This window comes from Herpailurus yagouaroundi, unplaced genomic scaffold (assembly GCF_014898765.1).
Source record: "Herpailurus yagouaroundi ecotype Mexico unplaced genomic scaffold, PumYag 184, whole genome shotgun sequence".
NCBI lineage: Eukaryota > Metazoa > Chordata > Mammalia > Carnivora > Felidae > Herpailurus > Herpailurus yagouaroundi.
This window is the reverse complement of record NW_024412415.1, coordinates 19,946,580-19,972,556: the sequence shown is the minus strand read 5'-3', so window position 1 is coordinate 19,972,556 and position 25,977 is coordinate 19,946,580. Positions and strand designations below refer to the sequence as shown.

The window sequence follows — 25,977 nt, the reverse complement described above, 5'->3', positions numbered from 1 at the left end:
TTACCAGATAATTTAACAATGCAGTTGAGAAGGCTGTGGAGATCTTCAAGATTTACTAAATTTGATTTCCTTGAGAATGGCATCGATCCCAGAGGAGATCACTAAAATATTATCATAAATGCTTTACAAGCAACTCATCTACTCTTCAAGGATTTTCCCATCCCACTCCTCCAATGCAACAGTAGATTAATTTTGTCTAGTCAAAAAATACAAAGATTTTAAGCTCATGTGAGAATTTTATTGTCCTGACATTTGACCCCAAAGTGGAAGACCTTCAAAACTTCTGGCTGTTAAGGAGTTTAGTGGGTTCTAGAAAGGTAAGATCCATACTCTTAAGGGGTAGTAAATTTTTTAAAAATTAGATTTTAAATAAGGGGTGAAAAAAGAATAGAGTTTCAAAATTAAAAAAAAAAGGAGGGGGTGAATAGTAAAAGCTAGGCACAACAGTCACAGATGTAAGGTCACCTCCAGATGAGAAAGTCAGTGAGGAGTTAGCCAGGTTGGCAGATAGCATTCACAAATATGTGTTACTCTTGACTTGCATGTTGCACAAATTCCTGGTATGTACATATAAAGTCTTCTAGAAGGACTCACTATTCCTGATTGTACATGGCTACTAGCTGTTTTTAGAAATACTTTCTATCCTCTGAGCTCTCGGAAAAGCCAGTGCACAAATGTATCGACTTAATTTTCCCTCAATTTACCATTTTCTCCACAACATTACTCCTATATTGCAAAATATTTTGTGTTCAAATCATTTAGTTTCTTTTCAATCCTAATGACTGAATACACAACTGAAAAATAAAACTGGATTAGTTGCTTCAATTTCTCCTTGGAACAAAGCAAGGTATAAATGAGCAATAGTTTACAATTAAATATTTAATTAAGCATTAAATAGTTAAGCATTAAAGGATAAGGCTTTAAATCACTTTAAATATAAATCTTATGTTAGTAGTGTTAAAAAAAAATAAAGTCACTGTCTCCTTTTTTGATGGAATTTTCCAAACACACACACTTAATTATCTGTCAATAGCAAACCTTCATAAAGTAATAAATGTATGATGTCAGAAAGATCCCTGGATATCATCTTGAGGTATGCTAAATGTTCCCACAGAATTCGTGGTAATTTTCCACCCTGTGTTTTTTTTTTTTTTTATCCTTACTTCTGTGTGGAAAGAGTGAAAAAGGATAACACGATCTAGTCAAAACAAAATCCCAAGAGGTTACTTTCACTGCTTATTTCACTCTAACCAAATAAAAATTCATTTTGTACTTTTTGTCCCTTCAGGTCCAATTGAATTCAAAAGCAGCAAAGTTTGTCAGATAGACACATAACTGAAAGAAAATAACAAGCTTATTATGAAGGCTAAGGACATTTATAGAATTTTCATCAGGCAGGAAAACAGACACCGCAAATACTAAAAAAAAAAAAAAAAAAATGTCTAAGTTCACTAAATAATTCTCAAGGAGCATACACAGAGAAGAAAGATCTTTGGAACTTCTTGGGGAAAAAATGTCACTGAAGGAACAGTAAGAAGGAAGAAGTTGGGGTTAAGAAATAGTGAAAATGAAAAAAGTTTATAAAAGACACTTTCATTGGTAAGAAATTAACTTCAGAAATTATCATTTGAATACAATTATTAAGTATATTCTTTAGAAAAAAATATTTTTAGGCTTATTTTTACCCAACATCATTTTAGGAGATCCTCTCCCTCAAGGAGCTCAAAATATAAGTGCGAAGAGAACACTAATGTACATAAAAGACATGAAAATCATTATGGACTAAAACAAAAATGATCTAAAATGTTGTGTAACTACTAGGAAATACCATCAGTGCAAGTGGATGTGCCTAAGATGTCACAATTTTTGGGTAATGACTTATTATATATAAAAATCAATAAGCTATGAAAAATTTACAACAGTAATATGTACCAATTTAGCCCCTCCAGGAACCTCTAGTGAGAGAGTCAAGTACTTAGAGAAAAAGGCAGAGGCTGGCTGTACAAGTTATAACTTCAACAAAGTCTGAGACTCATTGTTTTCAGCTGCAAATGTGTAGAAATGCCTAATGACCCAGAGTTGCCTCTAGAATTTAAATGCTATTAAACGTGTAGAACACTGTAAACGATAAACAGGCAGAACACAAGGAATGGTAGTGATGGCAGTCACAGACATCATCGTTGTCATCACCATCATCGTAGAAGAGAAATTCTGTATCATCAATTGTAGAGTGTAAATGCATAATTAATGGAGTACTGATTTTTATTAAAAACATTTTTTTAGTGTTTATTTTTGAAACAGAGAGAGACACAGAGTGTGAGCAGGGGAGGGGCAGAGAAAAAGGGAGATACAGAATCTGAAGCAGGCTCCAGGCTCTGAGTTGACAGCACAGAGCCCGACGCAGGGCTCAAACCCATGAACCGCGAGATCATGACCTGAGCTGAAGTCAGACACTTAACGGACTGAGCCACCCAGGTGCCCCTGGAGTACTGATTAACAGAAGGATGAAATTAATTTTTGTCACTGGATTTTTAGCTTGTTGAGGTAAAACTGGCAGTTAAAATGTATAATTTACCAGATCTTGGCAAATGTATTCGCCCACGTAACCACAACCACAGTCAAGAGAATTAACACATCTGGTGCAGCTGGGTGGCTCAGTTGGTTAAGTCTCCCACTTTTCAGCTCAGGTCATGATCCCAGGGTCGTAGGAGATTCAGCCCCATATCTGGGCTCTTGGACTCAGAGACTCTCTGTTCAGGGTGGAGCCTGCTTAAGATTCTCTCTCTCACTCTCTCTTAAAAAACAAAACAAAACAAAAAACAAAACAAAAACAAAAACAAAAACATATCCATCACCTCCAAAAGCCTTCTTGGACTTCTTGAAGTCAATTCCTCTTATCCTTTCCCTTTCTGACTCCCCAGGCAACCACTAACCTAATGTCTTATAGTGCTAGTTTGGTATTAGTTTCTATTTTTATTTTTCTATAATTATATAAAAATGAATAAAACTGTACACTTTTTAAAAAATTCCTTCAGTTAACTTAAGATTTATTCATGGTGTATACCAATAGTTCAATTCTTTCCAGTACTAAGTAGTATTACAGCCAAAGTATATATGCCACAACTTGCTTTCCTGTTCACTTGTTAATGAAAATTTGGTTTTTTAGTCTTTATCTATTACAAAGAAATCTGCTATAAATATTTGTGCATGAATCTTTCTTTTTAAGAAACGAATGGGATTTCCCAAGTGGCTGTACCACCTTAGATTCTCACCTGCCAAAGAGTTCCAGCTCCTCCTCATCCGTGACAATACTGGGCAACAGAAGCATAAGGTCTAAAGGAGACAACTGGAAGTGTACTATTATAAGCTTTTTATACTGCATGTGAAGTATAATATCACCGATAAGTTAATTGTGATAATTTAAAGATATATACTATACATCCTAAAGCAACTGCTAAAATAAGAAAATGAGATACAACTCCAAGTAGATCAGATGCAGTCATAATAGTTGACAGGTCCAAAAGAAAAAAAAAGAAAAAGAAAAAGGCTAGAACTGATATATGAATTCAGCAAAGTCACAGGATATAAAATCAATGTACGGAGATCAGTTACATTTCTGTACACCAATAATGAAGCAAGAGAAAGGGAAATCAAGAAATCGATCCCATTTACAATTGCAACAAGAACCATAAAATACCTAAGAATAAACCTAGCCCAAAAGGTAAAAGATCTGTATGCTGGAAGCTATAGAAAAATTATAAAAGAAATTGAAGACACTAAGAAATGGAAAAACATTCCATACTCATGGATTGGAAGAACAAATATCGTTAAAATGTCGATACTACCCAAAGCAATCTACACATTCAATGCAATCCCAGTCAAAATTGCACTGGAATTCTTCTCAGAGCTACAACAAACAATCCTAAAATTTGTATGGGACCACCAAAGACTCTAAATAGCCAAAGTAACATTGAAAAAGAAAACCAAAGCTGGAGGCATCACAATTCCAGACTTTGGCATGTATCACAAAGCTGTAATCACCAAGACAGTATGGCATTGGCACATAAACAGACACGTAGACCAATGGAATAGAATAGAGAACCCAGAATTGGGCCCACAAATGTATGGCCAACTAATCTTTGACAAAGCAGGAAACAGTATCCAATGGAAAAAAGACAGTCTTTTTAGCAAATGGTACTGGGAGAACTGGACAGCAACATGCATAACAATGAATCTGGACCACTTTCTTACACCATACACAAAAATAAACTCAAAATGGATCAAAGACCTAAATGTGAGATAAGAAACCATCAAAATCCTAGAGAAGAAAACAGGCAACAACCTCTTTGACCTCCAATACAGCAACTTCTTACTTGAACTATCTCTGAAGGCAAGGGAAATAAAAGTGAAAATGAGATACTGGGACCTCATAAAAATACATACATACATACATACATACATACATACATACATACATACATACAAACATACATACATACATACTTCTGCAAAGGAAACAATCAACAAAACTAAAAGGCAACCAATGGAATGGAAGAAGATATTTGCAAATGACGTATCAGATAAAGGGTTAGTATCCAAAATCTATAAAGAACTTACCAAACTCAACACCTGAAAAACAAATAATCCAGTGAAGAAATGGGCAGAAGACATGAATAGACACTTTTCCAAAGAAAACATCCAAATGGCCAACAGACACATGAAAATACGCTCAACATCGTGCATCATCAGGGAAATACAAATCAAAACCACAATGAGATACCACCTAACAGCAGTGAGAGTGGTTAAAATTAACAACTTAGGCAACAACAGAGGTTGACCAGGCCATGGAGAAATGGGAACCCTCTTGCACTGTTGGTGGGAATGCAAACTGGTGCAGCCACTCTGAAAACAGTGTGGAGGTCCTCACCACTGAGTACACCTGAGTAATAGCACTATTAGGAATCTTTCCAAAAGATAAAGAATGTGCTGATTCATAGGGGCACATGATACCCTATCAATGGACGAATTGATAAAGAAAATGTGTTTTATATACACTTGGCAATAAGAAAGAACGAAATCTTGCCACTTGCAAAAATGTGGCTGGAACTTAGCATGGTACCATGCTAAGTGATACAATTCAGTCAGACTGAGACAGATATCATATGTTTTCACTCATATGTGGAATGTGAGAAACTTTATAGAAGGCCATGGGGAAGATAAGGGGAAAAATAGCTTCAAACAGAGAGGAAGGCAAAACATAAGAGCCTCTTAAATACAGAGAACAAACTGAGGGTTGACGCAGGGTGAGGGAGGGAATGGGTGATGGGCATTGAGGAAGCACTTGTTGGGATGAGCAGTGGGTGAGTGTTGTACATAGGCAATGAATGATGGGACTGTACTCTCGAAACCAATGGCACACTGTATGCACTGTATATTAGCTAACTGGACAATAAGGTATATATTTTTTAAAAAGGCAGAGAAAAAAGGAGACAACTTATTCTTCTACTAATTATGGAATGGTGTTTCATTGTGGTTTTGCCTTCCTGAATGATTAATGACATTGAGCATGTTTTCATCTATTTATTTCCTATCCCTGCAAATGTTCTGTGTGCCTTTCAAAATAATACGTATTCTGTTGTTCTTGGGTGAAGTGTTTTAAGCAGCAGACCCACAAGAAATAGACCTATTTGTGTCTTCATATATCTAAAATGTATTTCTTATAGGCTGGATATTGTTGGGCTTTGCTTTTTTGTTCGATATGACAATCTCTGCCTTTTAAACCTAGTGTTTAGACTTTTCACATTGAATTTGATCAATGAAATGGTTAGGTTTTAATCTATCATCTTGCTATTTTTTAATTTTCCTGTTAGTTTTTTTTAACCCACTTTTCCCTTTTTTTCTGTTTTGGATTTTGAGTAGTTTTTATACTTAAAATTTATCTATTTTGCTGGTGTATTAAATATATTATGTTTGTTCTATAATTTTAGTGGACAGACTTTATAGTACACACCTTTAATTTATCATCAAATAGGGGTGCTTTAGTGGCACAGTCAGTTAAGTTTCTGACTTTTGGTCTCACACTACCTGAGATCAAGCCCCATTTCAGTCTCTGTACTAACAGCACAGAGCCTGCCTGGGATTGTTTCTGTCCCTCCCCAACTCTCTAAAAATAAATAAATAAATTTAGGAAAAAAAATTAAAATAAATTATCACAATCTACAATCAGTGTCATATCCTTTTAATCTTTCTGCAATTACCATATATTTTAATTATTACATGAGCAAGTAATAGTTATTATTTAAATACGGAGTAATCTTTTCAATAAATCAAAATATCATAATGGTTTATTATACTTGTCAATATAGTTAATAGTGGCCAATGTTCTTTATTTCTTTTTATGCATTTATATAAATCTACATTTTAATCTAGTATTACTTTTCTTCTGTTTGAATAACTTTCATTAACACTTCTTACAGCGCAGGTCAGAAAGAAAGGAATTCTTTCAGCTTTCCTATGTCTGAAAAAGCCTTTATTTTGCTCTAGAAATTATTTTGTCACATCTCGTTTTGAAAGGTATTTTCCCTGGGTATAGAATTCTACTTTGACAGTTTTTGTCCTACTCAATTATTACTAACATCATTTCTTATGAGAAGTATGCTGCCATCTTTATTTATCTTACTCTGCATATAATGTGTCTTTTTTCTCTAGAAGCCTTCAAGATTTTCTCTTCTCCCCTGGTTTTGAATAATGTGATGATGATGCATCTTAGTGTAATTTTTTTTTTTTCATTTTCTTATGCTAGAGGTTAAGCTGCTTGAGTCTATGGGTTTCTACTTTTGATCTAACTTGGTAACAAATGGCTATTATCTCCTCAATTTTTTTTACTGTACCGATCTTTCTTCTTTGTCCTTTAGAATATTCCAATTACATGGTTTTGGGAGCTTTAAATGGTCTCATTGCTGTATATATTTTTTTACTTTTTCTGTGTTTCTATTTTGCTATCATTATATCCTTAATAGTCCTTTCTTCTGTAATACTTAATTTATCATTCCTAATCAGTGTACTTTTAATTTTGTACATTGTATGTTTAGTTTATAGAAGTTAGGTTTGTCTTTTTTTTGTTTTTGTTTTAAATAGCTTCCATATCTCCATTTCCATATCTTGTTCTCATATGGGATTGTTTTACACTGACTTTTCCATGGTGCTCTTTGTGTGATTGGTTTGAACAAATGATCCTCACAACTGAATGAAATAGCATGGAAAGGGCCTTTACTGTGGTCATAGAAGAAAATGAGTGTTGGTTCTTTTACTCAACTTGCTAGATAAAATCGTTAGAAATTATCTATTGGCCTCTCATCTGTAAAATGACAATAACAACAATGCTTTGTAAAGCATTGTGAAGTGTAATATATGTGACAGGAAGGGAGACAGAGTAAATAGCTACACAAATATAAATGCCTATAATTATGATATTTTCAATGATTTGAGTTTTAGATTCTCCTTCCTAAACATTAAGATTTCTTCAAAACGGCACTTGCCTATTAGAACTTTTTTTTTAATGTCCTGTGGTGAGATACATTTAAATTTTTTTTAATGTTTGTTTATTTTTGAGAAAGACAGAGACAGGATGCAAGTGGGTTAGGGGCAGATAGAGAGGGAGACACAGAATCCGAAGCAGGCTCCAGACTCCGAGCTGTCAGCACAGAGCCCGACATGAGGCTCCAACTCATGAGCTGTGAGATCATGACCTGAGCTGAAGTGAGATGTGCAACTGACTGAGCCACCCAGGCACCCCTCTATTAGAACTTCTTTTGTTCAGCTTTCAAATATTATCATACTTAAATACCCTTTATTTAGAAAAAAATAACTCTTCTATTGTCAAAGCTAGCCAAAGCGGCAACACCAGGCAGACTTGCCCATTCTCCCCTAACTTGTAAGGATGGACTCTCTCTGTCCCCAGCTGATAAGGGGGGGGGGGAGGGGGGCTCTTAAGGGGAAGTAATCATCTTTCATATTAACCTCAATGTCTGTAGTATCAAGAGTGAATTATTTCCCTAAAGATTGTCAGATATGGTACTGAAAAAAAATGCCCAGGAAATCAAATTTTCACTTTATTGTTCTGGGTCATTAGAGATCTGCAAACTTCCATTTTGGCAAAATATGACTATCATGGTGATCTTCTTTTCCTGCCTTCAAAATGGTTGGTCTACACATGGGGTACACCCAAGAAGTAGGAGGAAGAACCAAGTAGAGGTTGACTGGAATTGTAATCTTTGAGTCTCAAAAACACTTGAAAGATCCAGATGGTTCTGGTGCCTTGACTAGATATAGTCTACTCAGGGGCAATTGCTTTAACCTACAAAGCCAAATTAGTCACCAGGAGACCACCAGGATTTTCCTCCTTCCCTTCCTCACACAAAGCACAACTGATGGGTGTAAGGTGTTCTTATCACATAATGACCAATAAAACATAACTTGTATGCTTTATTTTATAAAGATGAATTGGACTAATTGGTTAAAATGCAAGGAACCTTCCTGGCAAAAACTCTTGAGTGCTAGAGTTGAGAGACACATGGCCACAGGGCCAAGGCCGTTATGGACCACATCGAAGTTAATGATATGAAAAGCTATTTCATAGTGGTCAGGAATCAGACCAGAGTAGAGAGGGGCGAAGGAAGAAGAAAGAGAAGTGGGAGGGAGAGCAGGAGGGATAGAGTGGCAGGATAGATGGAGGGAAAAGAGAAATAAGAAGTGGAGACAGGGAAAAACAGATACAGGTGAACAAACTGTCAGAGGACAGAGAGGAAAAAAAGAGCATATTGACTGCTGCCATTTTGGAGTTCTTGTTTGCCTTTTCCTGGATTCCTGCAGGGGCTTTCTGTGTCTGTGTAATAAAATCTGTTTCAAAATAATCCCTTTTCCATCGACTAGTTTAAGTATAGCACCCTTATAGAATAGTCCTCACTGCCCCCAAGGGTTTGCTGTTTTTAATGCAACTGCTTCCTCAAGATTTGGGGGATTGTGTTTAAATTCTATTTAATTCTCAGTTTGCAACTAAGTATAAGGCCTTTTATACCTTGGCCTATGGACTATCACAGTGCTATCTCCAAGTATCTGTCCTGATCTGAAATTTTAGTGTTTGTTGACTGGCAATCAACTCTCTTTGGAGACCTTAAGTTCACACTTCAGTGACTTCAGCCCAAATCTGTTTCCACATACTCTTCCTCTCCTTATTACAAAACCCTTAGTTTCTGGTATGAAGCAGTGATAAAGTAAAGCTATTCTACTGACTCTGCTGTGTGGATGGGTAATGGCTCAATCTCATTTACTAAGTAAAAGGCAGTACTGGTTATTATATCTCCCTACTACCAGGCATACTCACAATACAGACAATGATTAGTAAAAGAATTTCTAATCCCACAAAGTGTGACTAAACTCTTTGATTTAGACAGTTATGGAACAATCTTCGTGACAAATGACTTCTTGATGTTAACACCATTGTTGTAAGCTAGCACAGACAACTGAGGAAATATTCCTTTCCCAAGTAGCCCAGAAAAGGCCTGTGCTAGTGATCTAGGCAATAAATCAAATCACTGATCACATGCAGGTTGTCATTTTAAAATATTGATCTGCTGTGCTATGGAGATATTTGTATTTAATTGTAGCATTTAAATAAGCTATCTCCTATAGAGCTTGGTTTATGCTTAATTCCTACTCAGCCCTCAGCTGAGCAGCACATGAAAAGGTGGAGAGCCATGGGCCTGAGGCACCCTGTGTGCCCCGTATCTGGTTAGCTGTAAATTGAACATGGCTGACATTCTTCAAATGGATCAATGCAATTACGCCTTTCTAAACAATTTTATGAGTTTCTAGTGCTTACATGTTAAGAGTCTGCATGTACAGGGGCGCCTGGGTGGCGCAGTCGGTTAAGCGTCCGACTTCAGCCAGGTCACGATCTCGCGGTCCGTGAGTTCGAGCCCCGCGTCGGGCTCTGGGCTGATGGCTCAGAGCCTGGAGCCTGTTTCCGATTCTGTGTCTCCCTCTCTCTGCCCCTGCCCTGTTCATGCTCTGTCTCTCTCTGTCCCAAAAATAAATAAACGTTAGAAAAAAAAAAAGAGTCTGCATGTACAGTGTCTCTTAAAAGAAATTTTATTGACTAAAGGTAGGGAGTAATTTTTTTGCACAGTGTCCATGGTGAAACAGATTCACAGGGGCTAAAGGGCTTCTGGATGTCAAAAGGCATGTTTATCCAGAAAAGTTCTGGAACTTAAGTTTATCAAGTTGTAGTCTAGATGGCTTTTTGGTATTATGTGAAGTCACTCTTCAAGTCAGTACTTTCCACTGGCCTTGTAAGTACAGCGATTTGCATAAAGGGGCACTTAGGAAATGTGGGTGGAATTTGATATCCACTAAGCAAGTGGAGGTGGTTGTCTAGTCAATTACATAAGTAAGGTGTTTAAACACCATTGCTGTGCTTGTTCAACACCGCCATAAATAATGGGAATATGTTTGTCCTCCTACCACAGGCATTGTGTTGACTAGACTATGTTATTAAAATAATTTTTTAGGGGCACATGGGTGGCTCAGTTGGTTCAGCATTGGACTTCAGCTCAGGTCATCATCTCATGAATGGTGGGTTTGAGTCCCACATTGGGCTCTGGGCTGACAGCTCAGAGCCTGGAGCCTGCTTCAGATTCTATGTCTCCCTCTCTCTACCCCTCCCCTGCTCACACTCTGACTCTCTCTCTCTCAAAAGTAAATAATAATCATTTTTTAAAAATTACAATAATTCTTTAATACAAATTAAAAAAAATAACAAAGGGGAACCTTCCTGCTCTGTTTGTAGAAACACAAACAGGTACAGTCACTCTGGAAAATAGTATGGAGTTTCCTAAAAAGTTAAGTATAGAATTATCCTATGATCCAGGATTTGCACTACTAGGCGTTTACCAAAAGAATACAAAAATACTAATTCAAAATGATACATGTTTCCTGATGTTTATAACAATCTATACAATAGCCAAATAAGTAAAGAGCCCAAGTGTCCGATGACTGATGAATGGATAAAGATGTGAGACATACACACAATGGAATAGTATTCAACCATGAAAAATAATGCAATCTTGCCATTTGCAAATGACATGGATGGAGCTAGAGGGTAATACGGTAAGTGAAATAAATCAGAGAAAGATAAATACCATATGATTTCACTCATATGTAGAATTTAAGAAATGAAGAAAGGGGAAAAAAGAAAGAGAGAGGGAAACCAAGAAACAGATTCTTAACCGTTGAGAATTGATGGTTACCAGAGGGGAAGTGGATGGGGGATGGGTAAAATAGATGATGAGGATTAAGGAGAGTACTTGTGGTGAGCACCAGGTGATATATGAAAATGGTGAATCACTATATTATACACCTGAAATTAATATTACATTATATGCTAACTAAAAATTAAATAAAAACTTTAATTAAAAAATAACACATGTCTGCCAGCTTCCCTATAGGAGGGAGTCAGCATGAAGTTTTGTTTTCATTTTATAATTTAGCAAAAACAAAGTACCAACTATCAACCTTAGAGTCTTGAAAGAATAGTATCTACATAACATAAATGTAAGCCTCTTAACTCCAACATTTTATTCAAATAGGCAGATTATACTGCCATTTTCTCTCTAAAATCCACCAGAAGAAACTTACACCTTTTCCTCCTGGGGAAATGATTTGTGCTAAGCATAAAACATTTCATTAACTATAGCATAGGAAAATAATATCGAATGTCATAATTAATTATTAAATGATCAAATATACAACTTACTAGGATCAAAGAGCAAAGATAACAAGCACCTTAGATTTATGTAATACTTTATCATTTCAAAGCACTTTCATATAGGTTATTTTAATTAATAGTCATATGATGCTTTAAAACTTGTATGTGTTTACAACCCCTCCTAACCTGTATTTCTGCAAGAGCTCAAATGGTCATGCCTCTGTTCTTGGCAGAAACCTTCTAGAGTGCCCCATTCTTAACTCATACAACATCCATAGTCTTATGAAGATTAAAATTTTAAACTTCTTTTTTTAACTCAAGGTAAGAGAGGTAAAATTAAAATAGAAATTACTTAGCATTAATCTCTTGAGAGTATCAGATTGCCATTAATGAGGGGTTATTAAACTTTCAAACAAAAAACGTTTGAAAAATTACTTCATTTTCATTTTCATCTTATCAGCCTTGTGAGTGCCTGCCTTCTTCAGGTCAAAGGACTTTTCCCAAGAGAATAGTTTAGGTGTCAGAAAAAATACTCCTCTTTATTTTTACTTGCATCTTCTTTGTGGCTTCAGAACAGGGGATTGCTTTGTAGTCTTGGCTCTACCTACCCAATAGTCTTTTCACTAAAATGAGGGAGTTGAATAAAACAATCTCTCAGATCTGTGCTAATTTTAGTTCTCTAATTCTTTTCAGTAATACTTTCCTTTTACAGCATTTTGTTCATTAGTCTTCTCTTGGCCTCACTATTCAGAAGAGATTTTTTTGACATGAAAACATTATTTCCATGTTTGCTATAAAGTCCTGAATCTTACCACAAGGGATGTGATTATGTTATTAATGCTAATAATTACAATTAATAATGATACTGCCATTTTTAATGCTTACCAAGTGCCATAAAATCTATACACATAATCTCAATAGGACAATCCTGTGAGGTATATATTGTTACTATTTTTCATAGTGAAAAAGCTAAAGCATAGAATTTAATTACCCAAAATGCAAACTATAGCCATACTATTCATAAGATATCCTATTTTCAGAATGTCAGGACACGTTTTTACCTCCAGTTCACAGGGCAGAACTGTCAAGGTAGTGGGAGGCATGGATGAGCTCATCTATGATTTGTATGCATTTTTCAAAATCTTCACATAGATTCAATATGAACTCATTTTCTTCTGCAAAAGAAAACTCCTTATAAAAGAAGATGAATTTGAAATTCTCATGCCTTTCATGGTAAAATGAAAGCATGCACAGGTAGATTCAAAATAATATTTTCTGGAACCAGCAATGTAGAAACTCACTATTATGAATGGAATGGTGGAGTTCTAGAAACCAGCAACAAAAAGACTTACTGCTGAAAATTTAGGCATTTGTTTTTGGTATTCTAGATGGGACAAATAGAAAACATGTGTGAGTATAACTTAACACTCACACATAGTCTGTAGAGCAAAAAATATTGTGAAAATATTATGCAAATTATATGTGTGTGTGTGTGTGTGTGTGTATATATATATATATATGATATGAACAGCAGAGCGCAATGGGTTTGAATTTGAATTTCTCCTTCCTTGAAAATAGTGTTGCTTAAAAAATAGATATATTGTTATTGCCATTGTAGATAATGCATCTTCTCAAAATAAAAACCAAAGGCATAGAGTACAGTGAATTATATGAAAACTTCCCCCAAATACAGATAATTCTTGTCTCAACTGTCTATTCCAGTATACTCTTCTGTATACATGCCCCATCAATTATGAGGCTTTCTATCTTGTCTGGTGGGAACAAACTCAATTCCTGACCTGGATGAGCATCGGGCAGGCACACCTAGACCTTCTGGATAGTCCTTCTCGTGTTCTTGGGTAGTGTCCTCACATGTATGCACTTATCATCACATTATTCAGCTGATTTCTCAAGGGAACCCCTTAGGGCATTAAAGTATTACAATAAGTATTTATACTATTGTATTCCTTTGTATGGATGCTTTATTTCACACACATAACTGGCAATCTATAGACAAAACATCTCTAGAACTTGGCTGTTGCTTGACATGTCTTGTGTTGACTCTCATACTGTTTTATTTAATTCTACTTATCAATTAAATTCAGATTTCCAGACTTTTTAATTCTAGCCAAGAGGGAATAATGGACTTGAGATACCTTCCCACACAAAAAACCAAAAAGTGGACAAAGTGAATGGTTTTTAATATACTGGAGATGTGCCAGGAAAGGACAGTGATCCCAAGGAAACAAAAAACAAATAAGGTGAGTCTTATGATTACTTCAGTTAACTGCCTTGAGGTGGTTTTCAGGTCACTGTGCAAGGAGAAGGAACTCAGGTGGAGTCCACTGGTCTCTGAGTGAAAAACACAGAGCCAAAATCCAGGAAGACCAAGGCAGCTAAAGGCCACAGGCATAATGTCAAAAAGAACTGAACAGAAGGAAAAGTTTGACAATCTGCAGAGGGTTCCTCTTGAGTAATCAAGTAAGTCATGATAAGACATATTGAAACCACTCAAGGCCCAGGTAAGAGGCATCAAAAGAATTACAAATAACAGTGCCCAGCACTGACCAACACCAGAAATAGTGCTTGTTTCTACCTGGAAGACTTGAAAAATTTATCATTCATGAGTCAGTGGGGAAACTACACAGTAGAGTCTTGCTTCAGTATTGAGGAATAATTAGCCCAAAGTTGAGCACTATTTCATTTCAACTTAGCAAATTCTAAAAGCAACATCCAAAAAAAAACCCAAACTGTTTCCATGTAACTTAATTATTTTTCACAGCAAAGCTCAGAAATATTTATAGGATGCCAGAAATATCCATCAACCAGCAAGGTAATTTTTGCAATCTGGCATCCTATATAAAGTTACCAGGCATGTGAAGCAGCAGGAAAATATGACACATAATGAAGAGAAAAATCTATCAGGCAAAACTTACTAAGAATGGACAGAGATGTTAGAATTGGCAGTCAAGGACATCAAAACAGTTTTAAGTTGTGCATGTGTTAAAAAGTGAAGTAGAGAAAGACAATTTAAAGGGAATAAGAAGTGAATATTTTCAAAAAGCACATGTGATAAAGGACTATTATCCAAAACATTCAAAGACTTTTAAAACTCAACAATTAGAAAAAAAAACACCTCTTCTTTAAAATTCTTATAAAAACCTCACCAAAGAAGATATACAGATGGCAAATAGGCATTTGAAAGAATGCTGCATGTCATATGTCATCAGAGAAATGACAGTGAATACAATATACCACGATGCACCTATCATAATGGCCAAAGCCTGGAACACAAACAATACCAAATGCTAAAGAAGATTCAGATGAACAGGAACCGTCATTCATTGCTGGTGGGAATGCAAAATGGTACACCCACTTTAAAAGACAGTTTGATTGTTTTCTTACAAAACTAAACATATTCTTACCATACAATCCAGCAATTATGCCTCTTGGCATTTGCGCAAAGGAATTGAAAACTTATGTTCACACCAAAACTTGCATATGAAAGTTTATAGCAGCTTTATTCTTAATTGCCAAAATTTGGAAGCAACCAAGATGTTCCTCAGTAGGTCAACAGATAAATAAACTGTGACACAGCTAGACAATGGAATAAAATTCAGTGCTAAAAAGAAATGAACTATCAAACCATATAAAAGACATGGAGGAAATAGAATGTCTATTACTAAGAGAAAAAAGCCAACATGAAAAGGTTACATACTGTGTGATTCCAACCCTTTGACGTTCTTCAAAAGATAAAACTATGGAGACAGTAAAAAGATCACTGGTTGTCTGGAATTCTGGGATAAAGGGGGTGAATAGGTGGAATAGGTGCAATAGGGGGATGAAGAGGATTTTTAACGCAAAGTACTCTAGAATTAGACTATTTTTCCAAGAGTCAGTTGCTCTAAGTTTGCCATAGTCCTGTCCTTTTTTGTTGCCCTTATCCTGCTTGATTCATTATTTTACTGCTTTTGAGGCTTGAAATTATGACTGTCAATTGACTTTTGCCTTCTGTTAACAAATGAAGGAATATAAAAATGGTTCCTTCTATCAGTGTGAAGGGAGGAATCATCCAAACTCATTCTATAGCACCCACTGTTATTTAGTCCCAACAAACTTCCCAAGTCTATTTCTCAACATTTCCCTCATCAGCCCATATACACAAGAAGAGCTTTTCATTTCTTACTCACTATTGCCTATATTCCCAAACAAGCTGGAGGTGTTAAGTTCACTTACTTAGCATGTTAACAAGATCCATGTTTAAACCATCAGCACAGAAAGGAGGAAAGAAAATGAAATGACTGTCCTTAAATTCAGGGTTAGGAATTTTCATTTCTACCAAATGCTAAGTGGAAGTAATTTTATGTCTCTAGAAAGAAAAGAACCCATGTCAGAAAAATAACTTTTTGCTGTTTAGTGTAAAATATAAGACACTTAAAAATAAATGACCTCCCAGATAATGAGAGGTTGTAAAAGTTATCATCAACCATTTCATCATGGTGTAGGTGGGATGGGCCAAATCCTGCCCAAATCTATTGCCTTTAGACATAAGTCTTCAGACGTCAAAATATTGGTCAATCAAGCCAGTAAATTCCTCATTGCGTTGGGTCAACCCAAGTTACAAAATTATTTATTCCTTTTTCTCCTGTAAAGTCACCCCAACCATGCCACCTTTTGTTTGAAATACTCTTTTTACTCACTTGCTTCCAAAGATAAAGAATAAAGAATATAAGAGTATTAAGTGACTTCATAACAATCTTACTTTTAATATTTTTTTGCATAGATAGTATGAGATACTTATTGCTTCTATATTTAGCATGCCTCTACTAAATTTATTCCCAAAAGCATTAACAAGCATAATATTTTCACACTATGTACTTACAAGTAAAACTTCTCATCCCATACTGGATTCAAGTTTCCAAAAATGGTTTTAGTTCTTCTTTTGTTCTTTCCAACTTGAACAGTAACATATGGGTCACTAGACCCTGTTTTGTCTTTTGCCTGCAAGCCTTGTGCAGAAACCACTGAAATAAGCCAAAATGGACATTTTAATATAAAGATTTCCTCAAACAAAAAAAGGGACTATTTATGATGAAGCATTTTCTAACACATTGTACACTGGGTTTACAGATGCACTTCCAGGGCTTCTATTATGAACATTAGGACTTAAAAAAAATACTTAATGTAATAATTAAAATGCTAAGTATTAAAACCTTCCTTGAATATTTGCTTTTGCTTGTAATGAATATTAACTATATACATACACTTTCATATACACATCAGCTATATACTTATATATAGATTACTGCATATACACATAGAGAAATGATGATGCACATACAGTATGCAAAAGTTTATCCAACATAATCCAAATGTCTGTAATTTAAACTGTACTTCTATTTATGAGCTTGCTGTTACTATTTTTTTTAAGTTTGTTTATTTATTTTGAGACAGACAGCATGAGTGTGGAAGGGGTGGAGGGAGAGGGAGAGAGAGAATCCCAAACAGGCTCTGCACTGTCAGCAGAGAACCTGATTCGGGGCTTGATCTCATAAACCATGAGATTATTACCTGGATCCAAACCAAGAGTCATATCACCCCAAGTTTGCTATCACTATTGATCAAGTCAACCTAGTAAATAAAAAGCTTCTTTATCTTATAAGTGCCATATGAGTAAGTTAAGATGCTTGGTAAACATTAACACAACATGCATGCACTTGTTAATGTTGTAAGCAACTTCAGGAGTTCATATTTTCAGACATCACTAAGCTCAAATTGCCTTGACTCTAGGATCAATTGTTTGAGGGGTATTGATCATGGACTAAGTAAAATAATGTGTGTTTTCTCATTAAGAAAAACTGACTAAAGAGATTTTTAGCTACTCTTGTAATTTATCAGTGTCAGACAGCTACAAAGCTAATCTCTTGGAAATTGTAGGGCATTGATGAGTCTATTGTAAAAGACAACCTTCTTCCTCTGGAAGAGTTTTTGATTAGAACAACCAACAGACTGAAATTACTTCAATTGTCTAGTATATATATGAGAACTTTGAAATACAACTACACTGGTCAATACTGACAAGAAAGAAAAATTCTACTTACTTTACCTATTATTCTTATTATTAGCAGTGATTTCTAAGACATGTGAAAATCTCAGTGTGGAATCGAAATTTTAAAGATAACTACTTTTACCTGTAATGGTTATTTTTGCTGACCACTTAGATGTCCCATCCAGTACACTCTGCTTGGCCGCTTTTGTGTACTGCACGAAATCTTCTTTAGAAATCTGAAACATTTCCTGAATTACTTCAAACACCTCTGGCCTGTTTTTCTCCCTAATCTTCATTCTTTCTTTCATAGCTGTAATGATGGTCTGTGTCTTGTCTTCGGCACCATGCTTAGAACTCTTTTCTGCTGCTCCTATAATGGAAAAATCAATGGTGATGTACATGTATGTAAAGTTACTTTGTGATAGCCCGAGGGAGGGAGAAAAAGAAGGAATATGAGAATGAATAAATGCTTTAGTTTTAAGGAGAGATCAGGACAAGATCAGGACAAACAAATATTGCTGGACAATATTCAGAACTAGTCTTTTGAGTTAATGGCAAATAAATGGACTTGCATGATTCCCAGTATTTTTCTGTTGTTATTTGATGAAATCAGGGGTTGTAGAAAAATGTCATCTAAATTTTCAAAACAGAATGCACACAATAATGATATTATATACTCCACATATATACCACACACAAATGTGAGAAATAGATTGTATATGTAAGGCAAGTGTCATTCAAAAATCAGAATTTCAAATACTTGTGTGCAAAGTGCTTACTTTTAATGATGGAATTTATCATAATTGAGTGCTTAAATTCTTCTTATAAAATAAACACCACCACTCTCTCATATATATTGAAATATAGTGTAAGATTTTACTTGCAACTAAATTGGAAACCACTGGGCTAGGTGATCTCTAAATACCTGACAGACCACAGACGTGAACTCTCATTCTGTGATATGGCCACACTTGTCAACAGGTTGAATTATTTCTACTTAAAACCCTTTTTGATTTCTAGTAATTTGGTGATTGGTCTCAACTTTCTGGGCATTTTTATTTATAAAGCCAATCCTTTTGGCAGTGAAGGATTTCCAAAAGTCAGTTCTTGGGTCCCTCACATTCTCCAACTACCAGCCAGATACTCTCAATGTTCTGTGTGGCCTGTGGGTTGCACAATATTATACAACAGGTAAACAGCAAACCATGATTCCAACTCTCATGGTTCCTTAGTGAGAATGAAATGAGAATGCAAAACCCCAGGTACCAATACTGCAGGAACTGCCACCGCTGAAACCAAATATTTTTTGGATCAGAACAACTGAGATGTTGTGAAAAGAATAAAAACAAAACAACAAAACTCATGTTCATAGCTAGCAACAATTCCAATTTTCATCTAAATGACTGTATTATCCAACTTACAATTTTTTGAAATATTATATTCCTGAAATAGGCATACTAATATCTAGTGAAACATTTAGAGACTAAGTGGTATAATTCAAAAGAAATTTTTAATGTTTACTTTTGAGAGAGAGAGACACAGAGAGAGAGACAGAGAGAGAGAGAGAAGAAGAAGAAGAAGAAGAAGAAGAAGAAGAAGAAGAAGAAGGAGGAGGAGGAGGAGGAGGAGGAGGAGGAGGAGGAGGAGAGAGGGGGACACAGAATCCAAAGCAGACTCCAGGCTCTGAGCTGTCAGCACAGAGCCAGATGCAGGGCTCAAACTCATGAACTTTGATATCAGGATCTGAACCGAAGTCAGACACTTAACAGACTGAGCCGTCCAGGCATCCCTAAATGGGATAATTTATCTGCACCATTTCTACCACAAAGGATAGCTTCAGTAATGTTCTTTGAATATAAGTCTTTGCATGTTAAGCCCAATTTAAGCATAGAATCTAAGACAAAGAGGAAGAGGTCAGCTGTTAACTTTCCTTATAATAAATTCATAATCAATTTAACAGGAGTACTTTAGTGAAAAACTGCATTTATTTAAAAGTGTAACATTTGTTTCCTAATGTGGGAAAAATACATTCATAATAACCAAGATGTAATTAGAGAAAGTTAAAGGGATGAATATTTTAATGATAGAAAGAGCATATTCCCTGTCTTTATCATTAAAAAACAAACCTTTGAGTCTTAAACCACATTAAAAAATACTAAAAATGAAAGCATTGCATTTAAAGTAATTTGAAAGGACATTATAAATGTCCCAGTCATCTGTTTAAACAGGCCCTGGAACAGCTACACATTAGTAGATTACACATCCTTTAACAATTAACCATGCTTGTAATTTATCAGTAATGATTTAACTGCACAGTGCATAATTCTTATACAATGAAATTAGTTTAGGCTACATTTAATAGTTCCAGCTACCCAACAGGCATATTGTACTTCAAGTACTGAAATATTCATTAAATAGAAAGACAGTGGAGGCTTGAAAAAGTTACCGCAAGATTCAAAATACCCCAAAAGTTTGGTATGTGACAGCCATCCTAAGAATGAATGTTTAACAGGTTAAAAGTGCCATAAAACGTAACTCTCCTCCAATTTCTAAGTAACTATTATTGCTTTGGCTATTAGTGTTCCCAAAAGACTATAGGAAAAAAGTGTTAACGTTCTTGAGAGTTAAGTATATTTTAAATTATTTCTCTAAATTCAGGAAGAGCCAGCTGACCACTACCCACAAAATAATGCCCATTCAAGCAACAAGTGTCAAATTCAAAGGTAGAATATCAAGAAATTTTTTATCTAAAGGAATCAAATTTCTAAACTCAACAACTGCCTCTTGAATTTTTTTTAAAGAAGTATATTAGGTAAACTTGACAATTATCTGTGAAATCCTTCACCAATGCCCTTGATGTTGGAGTAGAACACTGTAATACGTAGAAAAGAGACCAGTCATAAACTTTGAAACCACTATTCTGGGGAGAGCAGAGGATCAGAGACTTCTATTTAAACCTTTTCTCTGTTATTCCTAGAAAAGATACGTGGAATTTTAAAACTTCTACTTTCACTCTAACATGTTTGGTCTGAGGGAAATGATTCAACTTAAGTCTATCTACTTTGGCCATATAAAGAAAAATCTGTAATTAATTTTTGTCACTGATCTACAAGTACTTTACATTGCCTTACTGTTTTTCAAACCCACATACCTCCTCTGAGTTTTCTAATGAAACTGTTCCTGAAATAGCTGCGATTTGCCATGAATTTCTAACCCTTTGGGTCTATTGTTTTCATTCAGACTTAGTCTGCTTATCTCAAAGTCATCAGATATAAACAAATTTGCATTTATATGACTCTTCCTTCAAAGTGTATTATAGAAGGTCTGGTAGCTGCACAGAAATACAGTAAATAATATGTCAACAAAGGAAGAACCGTAAATGAGATCAAAAGAGATAATGTACAGGAAAGCACTTTACAAAGTGTAATACATTATCCAAATGGAATGCATCATTGTTACTTTTTAAATTTTTTTAACGTTTATTTATTTTTGAGACAGAGAGAGACAGAGCATGAACGGGGGAGGGGCAGAGAGAGAGGGAGACACAGGATTGGAAGCAGGCTCCAGGCTCTGAGCCATCAGCCCAGAGCTTGACATGGGTCTCGAACTCATGGACCGCGAGATCGTGACCTGAGCTGAAGTTGGATGCCCAACCGACTGAGCCACCCAGGTGCCCCTATCATTGTTACTTTTAAAAACACTTAATTGACAAACCAGACAATACAATTATGCACAACAAAACTGCAAGAGATTTCATCCTCAGACAGAGGCAAACTTATCCCACAGGGTTTCCTTCTACAAAATTTAAAGGGACAGCAAATCAGAACCGTTACTTGTCTCTATAATTTTTATTATTACCAAAAACATATAAATTTCATGTGAAATTCACAATTTTACCACCTTTACACAGCAATTGATAATTTCAGTGTTTCTTTCAGATACATACATATAATAACTGCAATATTCTCTCTTGGTCTCAATCTCTTCTCTTTCTTATTTTTCTCAATAGCTATTACAAAACATTTCTACTTTCTTCAAGTCACTTACCTCACTCCACTAACCTCCATTCTTAATGTATGATTTTATCTCTTCCTTAACAGAAATAGGGGCTTCCCTAACACAGTGGTCACATTTTCCTCTCCCCTATGGGAAAACAACAAAAACAAAAGCAACAGCAAAACAAAACCTGACCTGTAATATTAGCAGATTTCTGTGGTGTAAATACTCCTACCACAGCTGATTTCAAGCCACTACCTTGCAAAATTCTTAACTATTTATCATCACTGACCCAATTACCTGTGTATTCATTTATCTTACATGCTAGCCTATAAGGCCAATCTCAACTAAATATGTATTCCAAGTATCACGCATGCTGCTTACAAAATAGGATACACTCAAAAAACAGAGAAGACAGAATATTTCTTGGGGAAACCTAAAATGATTGCCATATTGGGTACTTAATTTGGCTACAGGTTCAATTTTATGTGTTAGGAATTTTGTACACACTCTCACCCTGAGGTCATGATCCTGGAAGACACAAAAATAAATTCAGTGTAAAATGTTATGTGTGCTGTGGAATCTTACGAAGAGACAAAATACACTGGGCATTTGGCTTCGGGTTTGGAATTTTCAAAAACAAAGGCTGTGTGCCCATCACTAGAAAGCAGCAATTGGTTGGCCTATATACCTCATGCACTTATAGTGAGCGTAAAACAAGGGCATAAGTCCAGATATAAATGGAAGAAATGCATCAAGGAAATCACTTTTAAATAAGGCAAAGGAGCAGAGTGGCTCATGATGCTCGTATGCTAGAAGGCAGACACGTGTGAATCCTGACTTGCCACTTACTACCCATTTGAAATTGGGCTACTTTATCTCTGTAAACCTTAGTTTTCTCACCTGAAAAACAAAAGGAAATAATAGTATCTTTCTTAACAGGGTCATGGTAAGGATTAAATGAAATAATGTTTAAGTTTCAATTCTAATAATTAAGCAAGTATAACATCTAGATGTCATAAGGTGAAGATACAAATACTAATTAAAGAATTATACATTAAAATGGAATTTGGGGGTTTTAGCTATATGATTACTTGGCCTGTGAAACAACTTGTAAAGTCTCCCCATTAACAGTGCCATACCCAATATCAGCCATGTGCTAAATGCTCTGTAACTATTTGCTTGATTAGAGCCAATGAAGCACTTAAAGATTTAAGAAAATTTAAAGTTCAGAGAAACAAAAAGATATTATTATTACAATATTTTTATTTTTCATATCCAAACATTTTTACCTGCATTTGAAGCTGGTGAACTCAGAGTAGGCAGGTGGTTAATATGCATGAAATGCATGCAGGTGGTCTGATACTGAGGTGGTTCTCTAGGAGTCCCTAACATAAGAAACTTCATAGTTTTTCTTTCCTTTCCCAGTATAATCCTATAGGTGGCCTGCTCATGGTGCTTGTGTTTTTCTTTCCCATGAAATCATGTAGGTGGGCACTTGGCTGGTGGCTAGTATTTTCTATCTTTTCTCTTTAGCGGCTTTACATTCAAGATAATCTTAACCCTCCTCTCTTAATATGCCTTGAATCTTTCCAAGGAGAAGACCCACAACACCCCTAGTCTTCAAATCAGCCGTAACCTCTACTCTTAATCAAAGCCACACACTCCACTCTATTTCGCAAACACAACAAAGGACTGACATTTAACACAAGAATAATTGGAAGATCACAGAGCTACTGGGAGATCATCATCTCCCACTCTCATTGGTGCCCCATTGCTGACAATGGGAGAATGTGGGCAGGGGGCTCCCCTTTCATGGAACTGCCACCATCCATTAAGTAATTTTACTTTATTGAGCTTGGGCCCAAGACCAAAATTCAGCCTTTCTTCCCTGCCCCCACCCCCAACTTCTACCATATTCAATAGTACCATTATTGGTGAATGCAAACTTGTAGAACAAGTCCAGAAAGATTTGCATATGAAAGATGATAAAATCAGGAAGGCTCACTCAAAATTGTGTGTCAAAGCTACTACATTTCATGAGATTCATTTATTATTTACTTATTCATTTATTTATTTTAGAGAGAAAGAGAGCAGGAACAGGGGAGAGGACTAGTGGGGACAGGGGAGGCAGAATATTAAGTGGCTCCGCACTGAGCATGGATGAGGGGGCTCAATCCCAGGACTGTGGCCGGGATCATGACCTGAGCCCAAATCAATACTCAAACGCCCAACTGCCTGAACCATCCAGGCTCTCCTCATGAGCATTGTTTTGATACTAACTTTCTAGAATTTTTCCAGTTACTGCAGCATCACAAATTACATAGATCAGGGTTAAAACCAAGAAAAAAAGAAAAAAGTCCTCAATTTCAAAAGTCTCTTTACTATGTAAGGAAAAGAAGAAATCAAGGGAGAGATAGAGCAAAGATCTTTTTTGTTCTTATCACTCTTAGTAACAGATTTTTCTCATGTCTCTGTCAAAAAAAAAAAAGGAAAAGGAAAACAAAGACAATATTAAACACAAGATTTCTTTCTATTTCTCTTTTCTTAAATAGCCTTTGAAATGAAGTTGGCTGACGCAGCTAGTTCACAATGTTGCTGGAAGCTGGTCTGGCACTCAAAGCTAGGCCATGTTGTTCTCCTGTTGGACACGAGCAAACTCACAGGACACCAACTTCACACACGGTCATTCTGTGACAGTGTTAATGTGAGACAAACAAGGCCATCTCACAAGTTTGTCTAAGCACAAAGGAAAACAAGGTCACTGTACAGATCACAAAATACCAAACATTCTTTCTCCTAATGAGTAACCACTGTTTCTTTGCTAAGTACAGCGATTAGACACACTCTTGTCTATCCTGCTTGGAGATAAGGTTTTTTAACCCACATAATCATAGAATTGTCCGCATTTCAAGACAACAACTGATCCAGAGCAATGTCTGCTTTCTAATAGCCTCTTACTGAGATGCCCTATTGTTTATCCTGATGCGTATTCTCCATTGCAGCAACGGATAATAAAGTGAACTTTTAAAACTACAGACATGTTTCTGGTGGTGTTCAGCCGAAGAGCGTTAGCCAGTATTATTAACTCTTTTCACATATGTAGAAAGTGATGCTCAGAAAGTTTTGAAAAATTCTGGTAGCAGCAAGAATAAAAGCCAGATCTTTCTCAAGTAACTCAGGACTATGAAATATAGATACAGATATGGATATGCAGATATCCATTGCTTCTATTATGTTGAACATATGGCATCATATAAGGCTTGTTTACCATTTTTATCTCCCTACAGCAGCCTACCCCACACTTGAAAATGCTCCATTATTAGTTTATTCCTTGAGGTTCATGACCGTTGTGTGAAAGTAACTCAACTACTAGTTCCACTTTTATCCATGTTAATTTATTATTTTCTCTTTAGTGTTGCTGAAAAGTCAATGCAGTAGGTATGTTTTGATTGGCGTATACTCCAAGCTAATGTGTTAGCCACAGTGGACATGCCTGGAGTCATCATCATCATGTGAAGCCAAAATCAGGGCAGCATAGTTTGCCTAAAAGTCAGGGGTACTATATGGGAGAGTGGAAAAGCACCAAAAATAAAATTCAACAACATTCCATTTTTCCCTTAGTACAAACTTTGTGTATTTCTTTACAAATTAAGTCAGATTATGAGGTTGGGAATTCAGAGACCTGGGTTCTAACCCTATCTATAATATCTATTTGATTCTTTTTGGACAGGAAACTGGTCTGCGTCAATTCAGTAAGATCAGTAGACTGGGTTCTCCAATCCACTGATCTCAAAGGCTCCCCTAACCATCTATGATTCTATGGAAGAATGATCTTTAAACCATAACATGCTATTTCTTACTGCAGTTCCCATGCCCTCATTTGTTGTTTAACCAACATTTATTGGCATCTAACTATGCTAAAACATGTACTAGGTTCTGAAGACATAAAGAAAATCTCCACCCTAGAGCAGTGGATACACAGAATCCTACTTCTAAGCCTCCTAAGTACTCATTAAAGAAGGGCACTTCTTGGAATGAGCACTGGGTGCCACATGTAAGAGGTGAATCATGGGGTTCTACTCCTGAAACCAAGATTACATTGTATGTTAATAAGTTGAATTTAAAGATAGATAGATAGATAAAAGAGTAGAAGGTTAAAAGATTC

The 25,977-nt window shown here is 35.9% G+C and overlaps 1 protein-coding gene across 6 annotated transcripts in view; it reads right to left on the bottom strand.

The window, feature by feature from the left end:
- Positions 1–25,977, bottom strand: part of UNC13C (unc-13 homolog C) — a 613,180-nt gene that overhangs the window by 320,780 nt on the left and 266,423 nt on the right. For all 6 annotated transcript variants that reach the window (XM_040492731.1, XM_040492733.1, XM_040492734.1 and 3 more), the window contains 2 exons: positions 17,956–18,183; positions 16,647–16,788 (listed from right to left, as the gene is read on the bottom strand). In XM_040492731.1, coding sequence (XP_040348665.1) covers positions 16,647–16,788; positions 17,956–18,183 — 370 coding nt within the window. The remainder of the gene's footprint in view (positions 1–16,646; positions 16,789–17,955; positions 18,184–25,977) is intronic.